General features: G+C 39.6%; 1 protein-coding gene across 2 annotated transcripts in view; it reads left to right on the top strand.

Moving 5' to 3' along the window:
• The window catches only part of dhx38 (DEAH (Asp-Glu-Ala-His) box polypeptide 38), a 33714-nt gene extending 21592 nt beyond the window's left edge, over nucleotides 1–12122 (top strand). For both annotated transcript variants that reach the window (XM_062028215.1, XM_062028205.1), the window contains exons 20-27: nucleotides 705–913; nucleotides 2721–2875; nucleotides 3315–3470; nucleotides 3822–3956; nucleotides 4250–4375; nucleotides 6967–7062; nucleotides 7554–7672; nucleotides 11498–12122. In XM_062028215.1, the coding sequence (XP_061884199.1) occupies nucleotides 705–913; nucleotides 2721–2875; nucleotides 3315–3470; nucleotides 3822–3956; nucleotides 4250–4375; nucleotides 6967–7062; nucleotides 7554–7672; nucleotides 11498–11579 (1078 nt within the window). In that variant the 3' untranslated portion in view covers nucleotides 11580–12122. The remainder of the gene's footprint in view (nucleotides 1–704; nucleotides 914–2720; nucleotides 2876–3314; nucleotides 3471–3821; nucleotides 3957–4249; nucleotides 4376–6966; nucleotides 7063–7553; nucleotides 7673–11497) is intronic.
• The last annotated feature ends 1383 nt before the right edge of the window (nucleotides 12123–13505 follow it).

The following is a 13505-nucleotide window of genomic DNA, read 5'->3' as shown; positions in this document are numbered from 1 at the left end:
TTCAGGTGAGAGACGACGTTAAAGGCAGTGCCTTTAAGGCACGCCCCCAATATAGTTGTCCGGCTGGAAATCGGGAGATTTTCGGGAGAATGGTTGTCCCGGGAGGTTTTCGGGAGAGGCACTGAAATTCGGGAGTCTCCCGGAAAATTCGGGAGGGTTGGCAAGTATGACCACAATACAACATTCTCTACAAGACCCTGGTTTCCACTTTCAAGGACATTATACTGCCATTTAGTGGTGGAGAAAGAATATACCACATCACATGTTCGATTTAAGATGGCAGAAAACAACTTTAACCTTTTTTTGTTTATATACTTACTGGGTTCCAAAGAGCCCACACAGCCAATATACTGCATATTAAAAATGCATGCCACTCAAGATTTCAGGTTTTAGGACACTACAACATACCGGTAATCTATGCAAAATTTTGACCAAAGAACCACCATTACATGTTATATAGACCACAAGGAAGTATTTTAAATGTAGGAAAACTATCATAACATGTACCATTTACCGGTAAGTTGCAATCTCAACTTGTTACAAAATGAAGAGTACAAGCTGCCACACAGCTTTTACTCTTCATTTACACATTTACTAATGTGTTAGTGTTACATACTATGCAGCATATGCTCATACCTAGTCAAGAGCTATAGTCAAGAATGATTAATAATATATTCAACCATGTCTAATGTCTCCCTAATCAGGCTCTACACTCAAAGTGCCTATAAGAATGAGATGCTAACCACCACCATACCAGAGATACAGAGGACCAACTTGGCCAACGTAGTCCTGTTGTTGAAGTCACTCGGTGTTCAGGATTTGCTTCTCTTCCACTTCATGGATCCGCCACCTGAAGACAACATGCTTAACTCCATGTACCAGCTCTGGATCTTGGGAGCTCTCGATAACACTGGTGGGGACTACACATTCAATATACTGTAGCTTTGTTGCATTTTTCTTATTGCTGGTATTCCGACAAGTGATTTCTTCCCGCATGGGAAGAAATCGGTTGAAACAGTTTGTACAGCCGAAAACAACGCAAGAATAGGGCATTTTTCTTCAAGAAAGGCTGAACGGCTCCTAGTACCCATTGATAATAGACGCTGGCTTGACAACCACACACATTCTTTAAGCCTGCCGTGACATCATTTTGAATCCAAGCAATTCGATTCTGTTGGTCTACTTATGTTGTGGCCAATTAATTAAATAATAGTAGTTGGTGTAAAATACCGTATTTTTCAGAGTATAAGTCGCATCGGCTGAAAATGCATAATAAAGAAGGAAAAAAACATATATAAGTCGCACTGGAGTATAAGTCGCATTTTTTGGGGAAATGTATTTGATAAAACTCAACACCAAGAATAAACATTTGAAAGGCAATTTAAAATATAAATAAAGAATAGTGAACAACAAGCTGAATAAGTGTACGTTATATGACGCATAAATAATCAACTGAGAACGTGCCTGGTATGTTAACGTAGCATATTATGGTAAGAGTCATTCAAATAACTATAACATATAGAACATGCTATACGTTTACCAAACAATCCGTCACTCCTAATCGCTAAATCCCATGAAATCTTATACGTCTAGTCTCTTACGTGAATGAGCTAAATAATTTTATTTGATATTTTACGGTAATGTGTTAATAATTTCACATAAGTCGCTCCTGAGTATAAGTCGCACCGCCAGCTAAACTGAAAAAAACTGCGATTTATAGTCCGAAAAATACGGTACTCTATTTTACATTTAAAACAATTAGCCTGATTAGTACAATCATTAATTTAATAATAATAATTATATTTTTTACAATCCTTAAAATATTAGCAAATTGAAGAAAGTATCATACATTCTTTACCTTGATTTTAAAATACTAGTCCGTGATAAACGGTGACATCTAGTGGTGAGATTACAGATTTGTCTCCAACGTAATCAATCATCTCATGCCATCCTAATTCCATCCTTAAGTGATTGGTTTCTTAAAATTATTTATTATGATATTTCAAACACCATGTGTTTGAATTTGACTTTGACTTGGTGAAGCATGCTGAACTAGTACCGTTAATGATTATTCTTTAAGCTCCCTAGTATGTAATTCAATCATGACTGTTTTGTGCTTTAATGTCTTTTATTATTTCTCCCTCATTGCTGCTTCAAAGCCCCTACATCTTGTCACTGACGAGTCTGGTATAAACATAGAGTCTGCAAGCAAGCCTAGATGAGCTAGTTGAAGGTTTAGTCATTGGAGTAATTGCCTGGTAACTGATCCCGTGTTTGATTCTACTGCTCTGGCCTCATTTCTGTCTCATCCTTAGCCAGATTCCAAGGGATTTAGGGATTTGTGGATAAGGAGGTACTTTTGATGATTCCCTGTATGGTGTGTTAACAGCAGATTATCGCTGATTAAGCCTTACCTGCCCCAACTCGGCAGCTCTGCTTCCCTGCTTCTCCTCTGTGTAAGCTTCTCAGACATTGTCGTCAAATCATTCAAATCAGAACAGGCAACGTTTTTTTTCCTTTAATCTCACTCCGTTTTCTAGATGCGAGTATTCTGCAGTGTTAGCTCATCCCCCTCTTGTATGCTAAAAAGTCTAATTATTCCGTTTTCCAATGTTTAACATGCTTTTGATGGAAAACAGTCTTAAAATTGGTCTTGTCCCATGTTCACATGTCATAAACTTAATCATTCTGGAAGTGTGACTTCATGACTATGCACTCAGGTTCCTTGACACCAACCGGCCGTATGATGGTGGAGTTCCCCCTCGACCCAGCCCTGTCCAAGATGCTGATTGTGTCTTGTGATATGGGCTGCAGCGCTGACATCCTCATCATTGTTTCTATGCTGTCTGTGCCAGCAATCTTTTACAGACCCAAGGTTTGAAACTGCAGTTTTTTGTTGTTTGTTGTTCACCTAATGCATGTAAACTTAGTCCGAAAGTGGCATTATTGGACAGAAAATAAAATACAGTATGTAGCAGTAATTGTCTCAAGTGGTTGTCCAATCGGATTCCACTGTCATTCCATACGCTTCTTACAGCCACTAGAAGGCTCATTTGCATTGTACAGTATCTGTGGACTCTTATAAGTCCTGGTCGATCAACAAGCATTTCTCTTTGTAACCACTCAACACCTATTAAGTTGTAGTTTTAATTACACCTCATTTAGTAGTTATATAACCCTTTTGCAGTTTTAAATGATAGTCTGCAGTGGATGTTTGTAAAATATATATATATTTTTTTAGTAATATATAAAGTTAATCTAAAACGGCTTACTACTATATCTATGGCTTGTATGTGCGTTTGTGGTATATGTAGGGCCGTGAGGAGGAGAGCGACCAGGTCAGAGAAAAGTTCTCCGTGCCAGAGAGTGACCACCTGACATACCTCAACGTCTACATGCAGTGGAAAAACAACAATTATTCCAGCATCTGGTGCAACGATCATTTTATTCACACCAAGGCTATGCGAAAGGTTAGACTCCCAGATATTATGTGACAATGAAGGCACACTGACCTCACACACACACACACACTCTGTTCAGCTTCACAACAAATCGTTTTCCTTTGTGTAACACAATACAGTTTGTGATGACATTAAAAAGCCAATCTAAATGTAGAAAATTAATTCTGTAAATATTTTACTATGCTCATTTTTCAAAGAACTCAGTTTTGTAGCAACCAGAATAATTTTGTAAAATAATTAAAATATAAAATGCAGAGAAAATGTTTATAAGGTGTTAAAATGTCCAAAAGACACATTCTCTTAATTACTGTGAGAACATTCTAGCAACATTTAATTATCAAATATGTGATATTGTGACAGGTGCGTGAAGTGCGCTCCCAGTTAAAAGACATAATGGTGCAGCAGAGGATGAACCTGATATCCTGTGGTTCAGACTGGGACATCATCAGGAAATGCATCTGTGCTGCTTACTTCCACCAAGCTGCCAAGCTCAAGGTACTTTAGTTCTTTCTCATCAGGTGCAACAGCTTTAATTTTGCCAAATTTACAGCAACCATGATTACATAGTGCTGTTAAAATGCCAAACGATGATTCACAAGTTGACTTAAAATATGACTCATGATCAGTTGACTTTTACTTGCTCCTTAGATTTATGGCAGAAAGACAAATAAATTCCACTTTACCTTTGATGAAATAGCAAATACACTTCATATCTACTATTCCTGGTTTCTTTGTTTGACAAATATTCACATTATTTCCTCTAATCTATAGAATGTCTTACCTCCTAGGGCATTGGTGAATATGTCAATGTGAGGACTGGCATGCCATGTCACCTTCACCCAACCAGCTCCCTGTTTGGTATGGGATACACACCCGACTACATCATCTACCACGAGCTTGTGATGACCACCAAGGTGAAACCTCTCATCTCATACTGAACTCCACAGTGTATAGAACTACTTAACTTATGATGATTCTAATCTGATTTTAACACACTTCCTTCTGGTCTAAAAAATATGTATTGTATATGCTTTGGTGTAAATTTTGCCCCGGTCACATTTTTTTTTCAAGTGTGTCTGTCTGCAAAGTGGTTTGTCCTTTTAGATGCAAATGAATGCGTACGCCACGCCCCTGTACACTGTTAAAATATATTTTGAAGACAATCATCACAATTATAAATAAATAAATGATAAATAGGTTATACTTGTATAGCGCTTTTCTACCTTCAAGGTACTCAAAGCGCTTTGACAGTATTTCCACATTCACCCATTCACACACACATTCACACACTGATGGCGGGAGCTGCCATGCAAGGCGCTTACCAGCAGCCATCAGGAGCAAGGGTAAAGTGTCTTGCCCAAGGACACAACGGATGTGACTAGGATGGTAGAAGGTGGGGATTGAACCCCAGTAACAAGCAACCCTCCGATTGCTGGCCCGGCCACTCTACCAACTTCGCCACGCCACGCCGTAATAGTACATGGTATAGTGATAAACCGCTGCAAAATTCCAGACGGTTAGTAATACGGGTTGAATTTTTAATAACCGAAAAAACTTCATTTATTTATGCATTTTAAGCAACACCGATTGAAACAGAGTTGCAGCAGCGCATGCGCACTAGCGCCATTTGGCTTTAGAAAACATGGCAGAAACTCCATGGACCTTGCTCCTGACATTTTCCCTTCGAGTAAACGATGCCAATCGCTTTTTTTCACTCCATTTCACTCTTCATTTCCATGGAGTCTCGGCGTGCGTTTAAGAGCGCACTGCTGTTATTAGATTGTGACAGGTGTGGACAATATTGGAGACAGACACATTTGTCCCACACAAAAAATATACAGCGGAGGAGAAAAATATTTGATGTTGCTATCATTTTCTCAACACACCGTCCTTCACTCAGCTGCTGTGACTGAGAGTTTCCATGCAGCAGTCGGGGAACATCGCCACAACTTGTTTATAAAATCTTGCCGTTTGTTTACTGGGATGGTCACTCGTACTTTATTTAACTGCTAACTTTGTCAGTGTTACAAAAACAGCAATACGAGCTCAAATGTTATGTGATCTCATAGTATTGAACACAGGCTGTGAAGTGTCAACACAATGTGTTGTCAGGCACAAAAATTGTGTATTAGATGTCAGGGGTATCACTCCAGTTTATTTTTGTTGGCTAAACTGTTGCACTGAATATTTTACTTTATCTCTATTGGCCAGACTGCTTTGTGTTTTATATTGTTTTCAAAAAGTAAACACCATGTTTTTTACATTACTTGTGTTTTTTTTCATTTTACAAAGTTATTACGGTACTTTAAAAAACATTCATGTGACATAGCATTTTGTTAATGTTTTATGATGTATAGACCCCAGCACAAGCGGTAGAAAATGGATAGATCGATATTTAATTCCTATATGACATATTTCTGCTCAAACACTTAATGGATCTGTCCCAATACAGCATGTACATATACATACATTTAGTACCGTATATATCCATGTACACAAAATGTACGTAACTAAAAAAAAATACTTCTCTCTTTACCTAACATAATGAATAATTGTGATTTAATTGTGATTTCAATATTGATCAAAATTAATCTTTATTATTTTAGCCATAATCGTGCAGCCCTTTGTGTAAGACTAGGTCTTATATATGAACACTATTTTAACCATATAGACAAAAAGTGCAGTTACGTCTTATGGCCATCAGGTGCCATCTTGCAAAATTCTTACATGTGTTGGTGCTATCTTGCGCAATTTTCACATTTATTTTTATTTATTTGGTATTATTTTGTTTCTGCTGTATTACTATAATGCCTGCACATTCAATTTTTACTTGAGGTACATGAAACAGTGTTGACAATAATGTTTCTTCTTCTTAAGAAATCATTTTGAATGTGTTGAAAGGGATCAGCGGTAGAAAATGGATGGATGGATGTTTGTGTTTGTTAAAATATTTCAGTTTAAGTATTACATTTAAAAATACCATGATATTAATGATAACCCTAATTAATTTTGGTCATTTGAACCATGATAAGACATTTTCATATGTGACATCCCTAATCACAACTAGACATTGTCGAAAATAAACTTCATAGCATGTCTCACTGCATGTTGAATATTGCAGTTATTGTGTGCATGCCACGGTTAGATAATCATAATACCTAAGCCATGTATGCAGCTGACAGTCTCAGCAAAGTGGAGAGAGCAGAGAGAAGAGGAGGAGGCAGGTAGAGAGCATGTACTAGAATGCCCACGTCCGTCACATTGTGATGTCACGAATTGCTCACTGTTAAAAAAAATACTCCAAAACACAGTGTTCAGAGGCATCCAAAACTGCTTGCAGCCTCATGTCCGTACGCATGAACCTTATAATTTGATGTGTTGGCATTGTTTAACACGAGTATCCACCATTGTAACAACATTTGTAAATCAGAAGAGAATAAACTCATCATAGGTCCCCTCTAACATTTTCTGTGTGGGTTTTCAACTCTTGTGATTTGTCTTGTAGGAGTACATGCAGTGTGTGACTGCAGTGGATGGAGAGTGGCTGGCAGAGCTTGGACCAATGTTTTATAGCGTCAAACAAGCTGGAAGAAGTAGACAGGTAAGGCCATACAAACCGTTTCAGTGCTAGTTGTATTTCTAGTCTATGTCTCTGAATTTATATTCTGTTATTCTTAATAGCTCTTGCTTTCATATTTGTGCATTAGTTTGGATATAAGTATTGGTGTTCTAATTAAATAAAATCAGTCAATCAGGACTTAGTTCCTCCTCAGTTTTATCTTTTTACCATGGCAATAACACTTTATCCTTTCAACTTTGTGGGAACAGTTAGGGGAAGACCTTTTTCTGTTCCCAGTGCAGAAAGAGTGGTCCACAATGGTAGGGCTTTGCAGAAGTTTGGTGTTGGAGAACAAGAGAGCCTTGACCATAACCGCATCAAAAACTTTTTGTGATAAACAACAGATGTTGTGAGCCGGCAGGCCTTCTCTGACACAGGGGAAACCAATTCTGTATCATCTTCCATTGAGTAGTTTTAAAGTTATCAAGAGTTGATTCGGCTTGCTATCTTTTCTTCTTGTGTACCACCTCCAGGAAAACCGTCGACGTGCCAAGGAGGAGATAACCAACATGGAGGAAGAGATGTTGCTGGCTCAAGAGCAACTACGAAGCCGCCGAGATGAGCAGGAGAGGAAGAACATTGGGACTGTTAAGTAAGTCAGCGACCATTACACTGACGCTCTTCCTCAACAATAGTTCCGTATAACCCCCCCTCCATTCTTTGTGTGCGGTTGAGATAGATGGAACCGTTTCATTTAGCCACCTCGCCCTCCAGTCCGTATTCACCCTCCTTTCTCCTCTAACTCTCTCACTCTTCATGATGAGCTTTTCTCACCTCTGGTCCCCGCAGACGAGACAAAAAGAAATAATATTGACTCCTGGCTGACCCCCATTACGGCAGCAATTTAAATTGGGACCTAGCAAAGAGCAGAAAAGCAGGGGAACCTTCATTTTTAAATTAGAGCAAAAAATTAATTTCACACATTCCTGGGCTTTACAGAGAGAAATACGGTTTTAAAGAGAGATTTAAAAAGAACTTTATTGTTAATTAACAAGGTAGTTTATCTGCATTGACGTAACCACATTTCAGTGGAAAATAATCACACTAGAGGAAAGGGATTAAGAATTAGATTTAGGTAGGAGGTAGGATGTGTGATGATGACTGTGGTGGGATCTCCTGGGTCTCACCAGCCCAGAGTAACTGTGACTTGCGTGTATTATTATTATTATTTTTTACCACTTCCTAATACTTTGTACGCCTTCATAATATGGCTGCTCCTCACCTGTCAGCTGCTACTCACATCACATTAATGATATGAAGTAGTCTGTTCTTGTTGTGTGTCATCTGAAGTGAAAGGTTAGGTCCTTTAGTAAGACAGGACACTTTAAAGTGCAGCTGCAAGCAACTATCATCAACCTCCAACTTTCTTTTATGCTCACATCTCAGTATAGTCATCACTTCACAAATAGTTTCTCCTTAATGGGATCACGTTATGATTTATTTTATTTTTTTTACATTTAAAACGCTTGTGGTTTACATAACATGCAATGGGGGTTCTTTTGGTCAAACTTTTACATACATTATGTTATACAGACAGACTTTTTGACAGTCTCTTCAGGATGCGCCGTTTTGTGGGTGGTTTTACCTACTTGCCTCCACTTCGACTTCTTCTTCCCCCCTTCAGCCAAGTTGTTTTTAGTGCTTCCATAGCAAGTCTACTGATAGATTTAGTTAGAACTATACGCTACTTTGTATTAAAAATGGCAACAGCAAAGGATGCATGTGCATGTATGAGACATTCTTCCCAACAACAAGAGGAAAAGAAAAAGAAGGAGCTTATTGACTACAGCCTCAGACTACAATGGCAGACTCGCGCAAAGCACTTTGGGTAAATTTCTACCATATACAGAGAGATCCTTTGACGTCATAATTGGGAAAAAACGTCACAAATTGGAGCAAATTCCAAACGGCTTATTGTCTCTGCCATGGTTTGATTTAGAATTTTCAGGACCTATGCAGATCCTAAATACACGAAAAAAAGTACCAATACGTAAGAAAAGTTGGTTTTGAATAAACGGTACCCTTAAAACAACATGTTTTTGGCTGGCTGCAGTAATCGGTGTATATTTATGGTAGATGGTTATAAACTTTTCAGTTTCTTCCAGTCAGACAATCATATTTTAAGGTTAAAAATTAAATCTATTAAACCAAAATCTTGTGTGACTAGAATAAACTGAGAAGTATATTTAACAAGAAGACTTCATAAACATTTTTGAGCTACTGACACATGCTTATGCAAGGATCTAGTGGAAATTGTGTGAGAAGCACAATGAAAAGTTTTTCCAACCATATCAACTCAATAAGCACATGCCTCAAACAAAAATATCAGGAAGTGTACAGCATGACATCAGAGAAAGCAGGCTGAAGATGCATTCAATGTTGTTTCACAGCAGTCCTGTAGGTGGCGATATAGCATGCACTGTAAATGCATTACAAGGTTGTCCAATACAAACCAATACAAACCATCTCCACTTTAAGAATATATTTTCTTGTTTTTATCCTCAAGCTATAACAAGTTATTTTATAGGACACTTGCGTTTACAATTAAAGGAGAAACACCTTTTTACTTTTCTCTTTACCGCCTAGACCAGGGGTCGGCAACCTTTACCACTCAAAGAGCCATTTTGACCCGTTTCACAAATTAAAGAAAACAATGGGAGCCACAAAACTCTTTTGAAATTTAAGATGAAATAACACTGCATACAAAGTTGTTTTTTGCTTTGTGCTATGTATAAACCAGGGGTCTCAGACACGCGGCCCGTGAGACGTTATTTTGCGGCCCGCACCTTAGTATGAAAATTTAATGTTAGTGCGGCCCGCGAGTTTTATATGAATGCCGCTTGACAGCGTCATACTTGCCAACCTTCCCGATTTTTCCGGGAGATTCCCGTAATTCAGGGCTACTATCCTCTCGAACTTCTGCTGATTTTCACCCTAACAACACTAATAAGGGCGTGCCGTGATGGCACTGACATTAGCGCCCTCCACAGTCCGTACTAACAGCGTGCCATGTTGTATGCGGCCTCTGCCTGCACACGTAAGTGACTGCAAGGCATACTTGGTCAACAGCCATACAGGTTACACTGAGGCTGGCGATTTAAACAACTTTAACACTCTTACTAATAAGCGCCACAATGTGAACCCACACCAAACAAGAATGACAAACACATTTTGGGAGAACATCCGCACCGTAACACAACATAAACACAACAGAACAAATACCCAGAATCCCATGCATCCCTAACTCTTCCGGGCTACATTATACACCCCCGCTACCACCAAACCCCGCCCCCCCAACCCTGCCCCCCCACACATCACCTCGGGGTGTCGGCAAGTATGCAGCTGAGCCACATCAGAGTGATCAAAGAGCTGCATGCGGCTCCAGAGCCGCGGGTTGCCGACCCCTGGCCTAGACCTAAACTTTTTTTTTTAGTTCAGCATCTTTGATTACATAGAAAAGTGTTATATAATTAATTATTATGCAATGTCTGCTAGCTTTCATTGATTTGTACAATCATAGGTAGGAAAAAAACAATCCTGGATTCACAGTAAAATGTTATAATTTAATTTGATCAGGCTTTCTCCGCTGCTGCTCCTCGACTGTGGAATGCCCTCCCTGACCACCTGAGGGCCCCACAGACTACAGCTGTTTTCAAACAAAACTTAAAAACCTATCTTTAAAAAAATGTATATATAATTAAAAAAACAAATCTCTGTCGGTTCCCCTTTTGACCTTTGACATTGCTATATAATACTTTTTAAAAATTATTTATGTATTTTTATTAATTTATCACATTTTAATTATCTCTTGCTTGTCTATTCTCCCCTACGTAGCATTTTGAGATTTTAGAAATATTAAGTGTGTTATGAATAAAATTCATTATTATTTTTTAAATTGCACCCTACCAAGTTTGTTGAAAGTAGTTTGTATCAATCATATAAATGCAGGTGTTTAGTGCTTGCATATGTAAGTCTGTTGCATCACACTTGGTCAAATATGTGTTGCCAGCTTGTTTCCAACTTTTTTATGCCCTAACTTGCGGTTAAATATGCTCTTGCTCTTAACGAAGATGTATTTGAGCAGGAAAAAAACAGTTTTGCTCATATTTGTGTGTATTCTTACTTCTGTACGGTAGGTACCCTGAGAACATGCACATATGTGTTGGTGCACTCGGTTGTCAAGCTGTGTAGTTAAAGATGATTGATGATCCTCTCAAGAGGCTTCATCCTTTCATTCTTTCACTCTCATCACTCCTTGATGCCATCAGGCTCTCACGTGTCTTACTCTCGCCAGTCTTTCATTCATGCTCTCTTCTTTTTTTTTTATATCCTCACATCTCCTGCTTATTAGCATAGCTCTGTTTGCATAAGCAACAACAAGGAGTAAACACTTCCATTCAAAGCTTTTCTGTTTCAGGTCTGTGAGAATCTGCACACCGGGAAGACGAGAAGAGGCCCCCATGACACCTCGACGCACTCCTTCCCGCTTTGGACTGTAAAGCACCTTCCACAGGTCGGGTCCCGACTCGCCATCGGAGGAGCAAGCACAGTGCATACATGTGTAGTTTTAACTGCAGTGCATGTACAGGCCACTAGGGAGGGAACTTGTGTAAGACAAGGCCAGCTCCTTCAGCGACTGTACAATTACGAATCTGTACATTAATATTGGTTACAATATTAAACTGTCACAGAGGGCTTTTTTTAAATGTGCCCATGTATATACAAGGGGGAAAATTTAAATGTGTCCATTTGTCAGAAGATCTGATCCAGTTTTCATATTGGTCATCTTTGGGAGTCCTTGTATTTACCAGCTGCAACATCCTGTGTTGTTGCCACCGCAGCACCATCAAGAGCTGCTCCACACACTCGAGCACTGTTCTTTTTGTACTTGTGTACAAACGTGGTTGCTCTCTCCACCTCTGTCGCCATGCTCTGTGCTGCACACAGTTACCTTTGCCTCCTCTATGTGTGCAATGTGAATTCGCTCAGCTTTGCACCATTGCCACAGCACAATAAACAGCAACACTTTTATTTTCACGCCCAAGAGTAGTATCAGTTGTTTGTGTGCGTGAATGCTTCTGTTGATGAATAATGAATCACATGCTGCCCACAAACTGGGCTCCATATAAACTGGTCTAGCCTACAGCTCTGTGAAGCTCATATTCACTTTTTTTCTGACTTATAGGGGTAATATTGACTGAATGTTCCTGCAACCATTTTTGTAAAATGGAAAAAATAAATGTCAGCTATTTGTTTTTGTAAACCAAGCAAATGTTGTCTTTTATGTGCATTGAAAGCATCTCATGTAATGATGTTTAAATTATGCATGAGTGAGGCTCAGATGGTAGTGCAGCTGGCCAGAAACTCGAGGGTTCCTGGTTCAAATCAAGCTTCCGCCAGCCATAGTCACTGCCGTTGTGCCCTTGGCCAAGACACTTCACCCACCTTGCTCCCTGTGCCACCGACACTGGTGTACATGTAGCTTGAATGTAGGTAATGGGTTTTTCAGTGAAAGCGCTTTGAGTCACTCGAGAAAAATCTGAATCAGAAATACTTTAATAATCCCCGAGGGGAAATTAAGATTTTCAGCACAATCCCATTTAAAAGCAGACAAACATTACAGGGAGACAGAACAGGATTGCTGACAGGTCTGCCAACTTCTGGCACCCCTTACAAAAAAGGTGAGAAACAGGTAAACGCTGGAGAGGGGGAGGAAAAAAAATCAGTTGAAGCCTGGGCCAAGGAAGAAAAACCTCATAGCCATAGCACACAAACGTGTGTGTAAGAGGAAAACATCAAAGGACATTAAAGACATTCGCTAATGCAACTAGACACGGCCACAAAAGTAAAACAACAAAACAAAAACATACACACTGGTGGCCTCTGCGGTGTTCCACGCCATCGTCTGCTGGGGTGGGGGGAGCATGACCAGAGATGGGATCAGACACAGAAAAGCAACCCTCGGCCGCCCACCAACTCTCGGCCAGTGTCCAGTCCGCATAGATGAGTGAGGATATGTCCAAGGAGACCGAGGTGTCCGATACCTGCTCATTCAGCCAAGACACTGTGAAGATTGTCTGTCCCGGGCGCTCAGCGGCAGCTCCGCAGCCCTGTCTCTTCATCCGCATCTCCTCCAGTCTCTCCAAACAGACTCTGGTGTGGCAGAGACACAACAGCCATTGATACTGGTCTCCATGGCCAAAAGGCTCCTGGGAGGCAGATCCAGAAGTTCACAAAAAGTACAGCAGAAGTCAAGAAAGTGCCACCCTTTGTCACACAGTCCCAAAGGGTCCCGAACCAAAAGGCAAAAAAAAAAAAAAAAGCACTATAAAAATTGAATTCACTTATGTGTCCAAATATCTTTGGACAAAAAAAAGGTGTTTTAAATGTTTTTAAATGATTATTTAAAAAAACGTTGTAAGAGG

The sequence above is a fragment of the Entelurus aequoreus genome, linkage group LG02, assembly GCF_033978785.1.
Source record: "Entelurus aequoreus isolate RoL-2023_Sb linkage group LG02, RoL_Eaeq_v1.1, whole genome shotgun sequence".
Classification (NCBI taxonomy): domain Eukaryota; kingdom Metazoa; phylum Chordata; class Actinopteri; order Syngnathiformes; family Syngnathidae; genus Entelurus; species Entelurus aequoreus.
The sequence above is the reverse complement of the archived record's forward strand: the minus strand, read 5'-3'. Positions and strand labels throughout refer to the sequence as shown.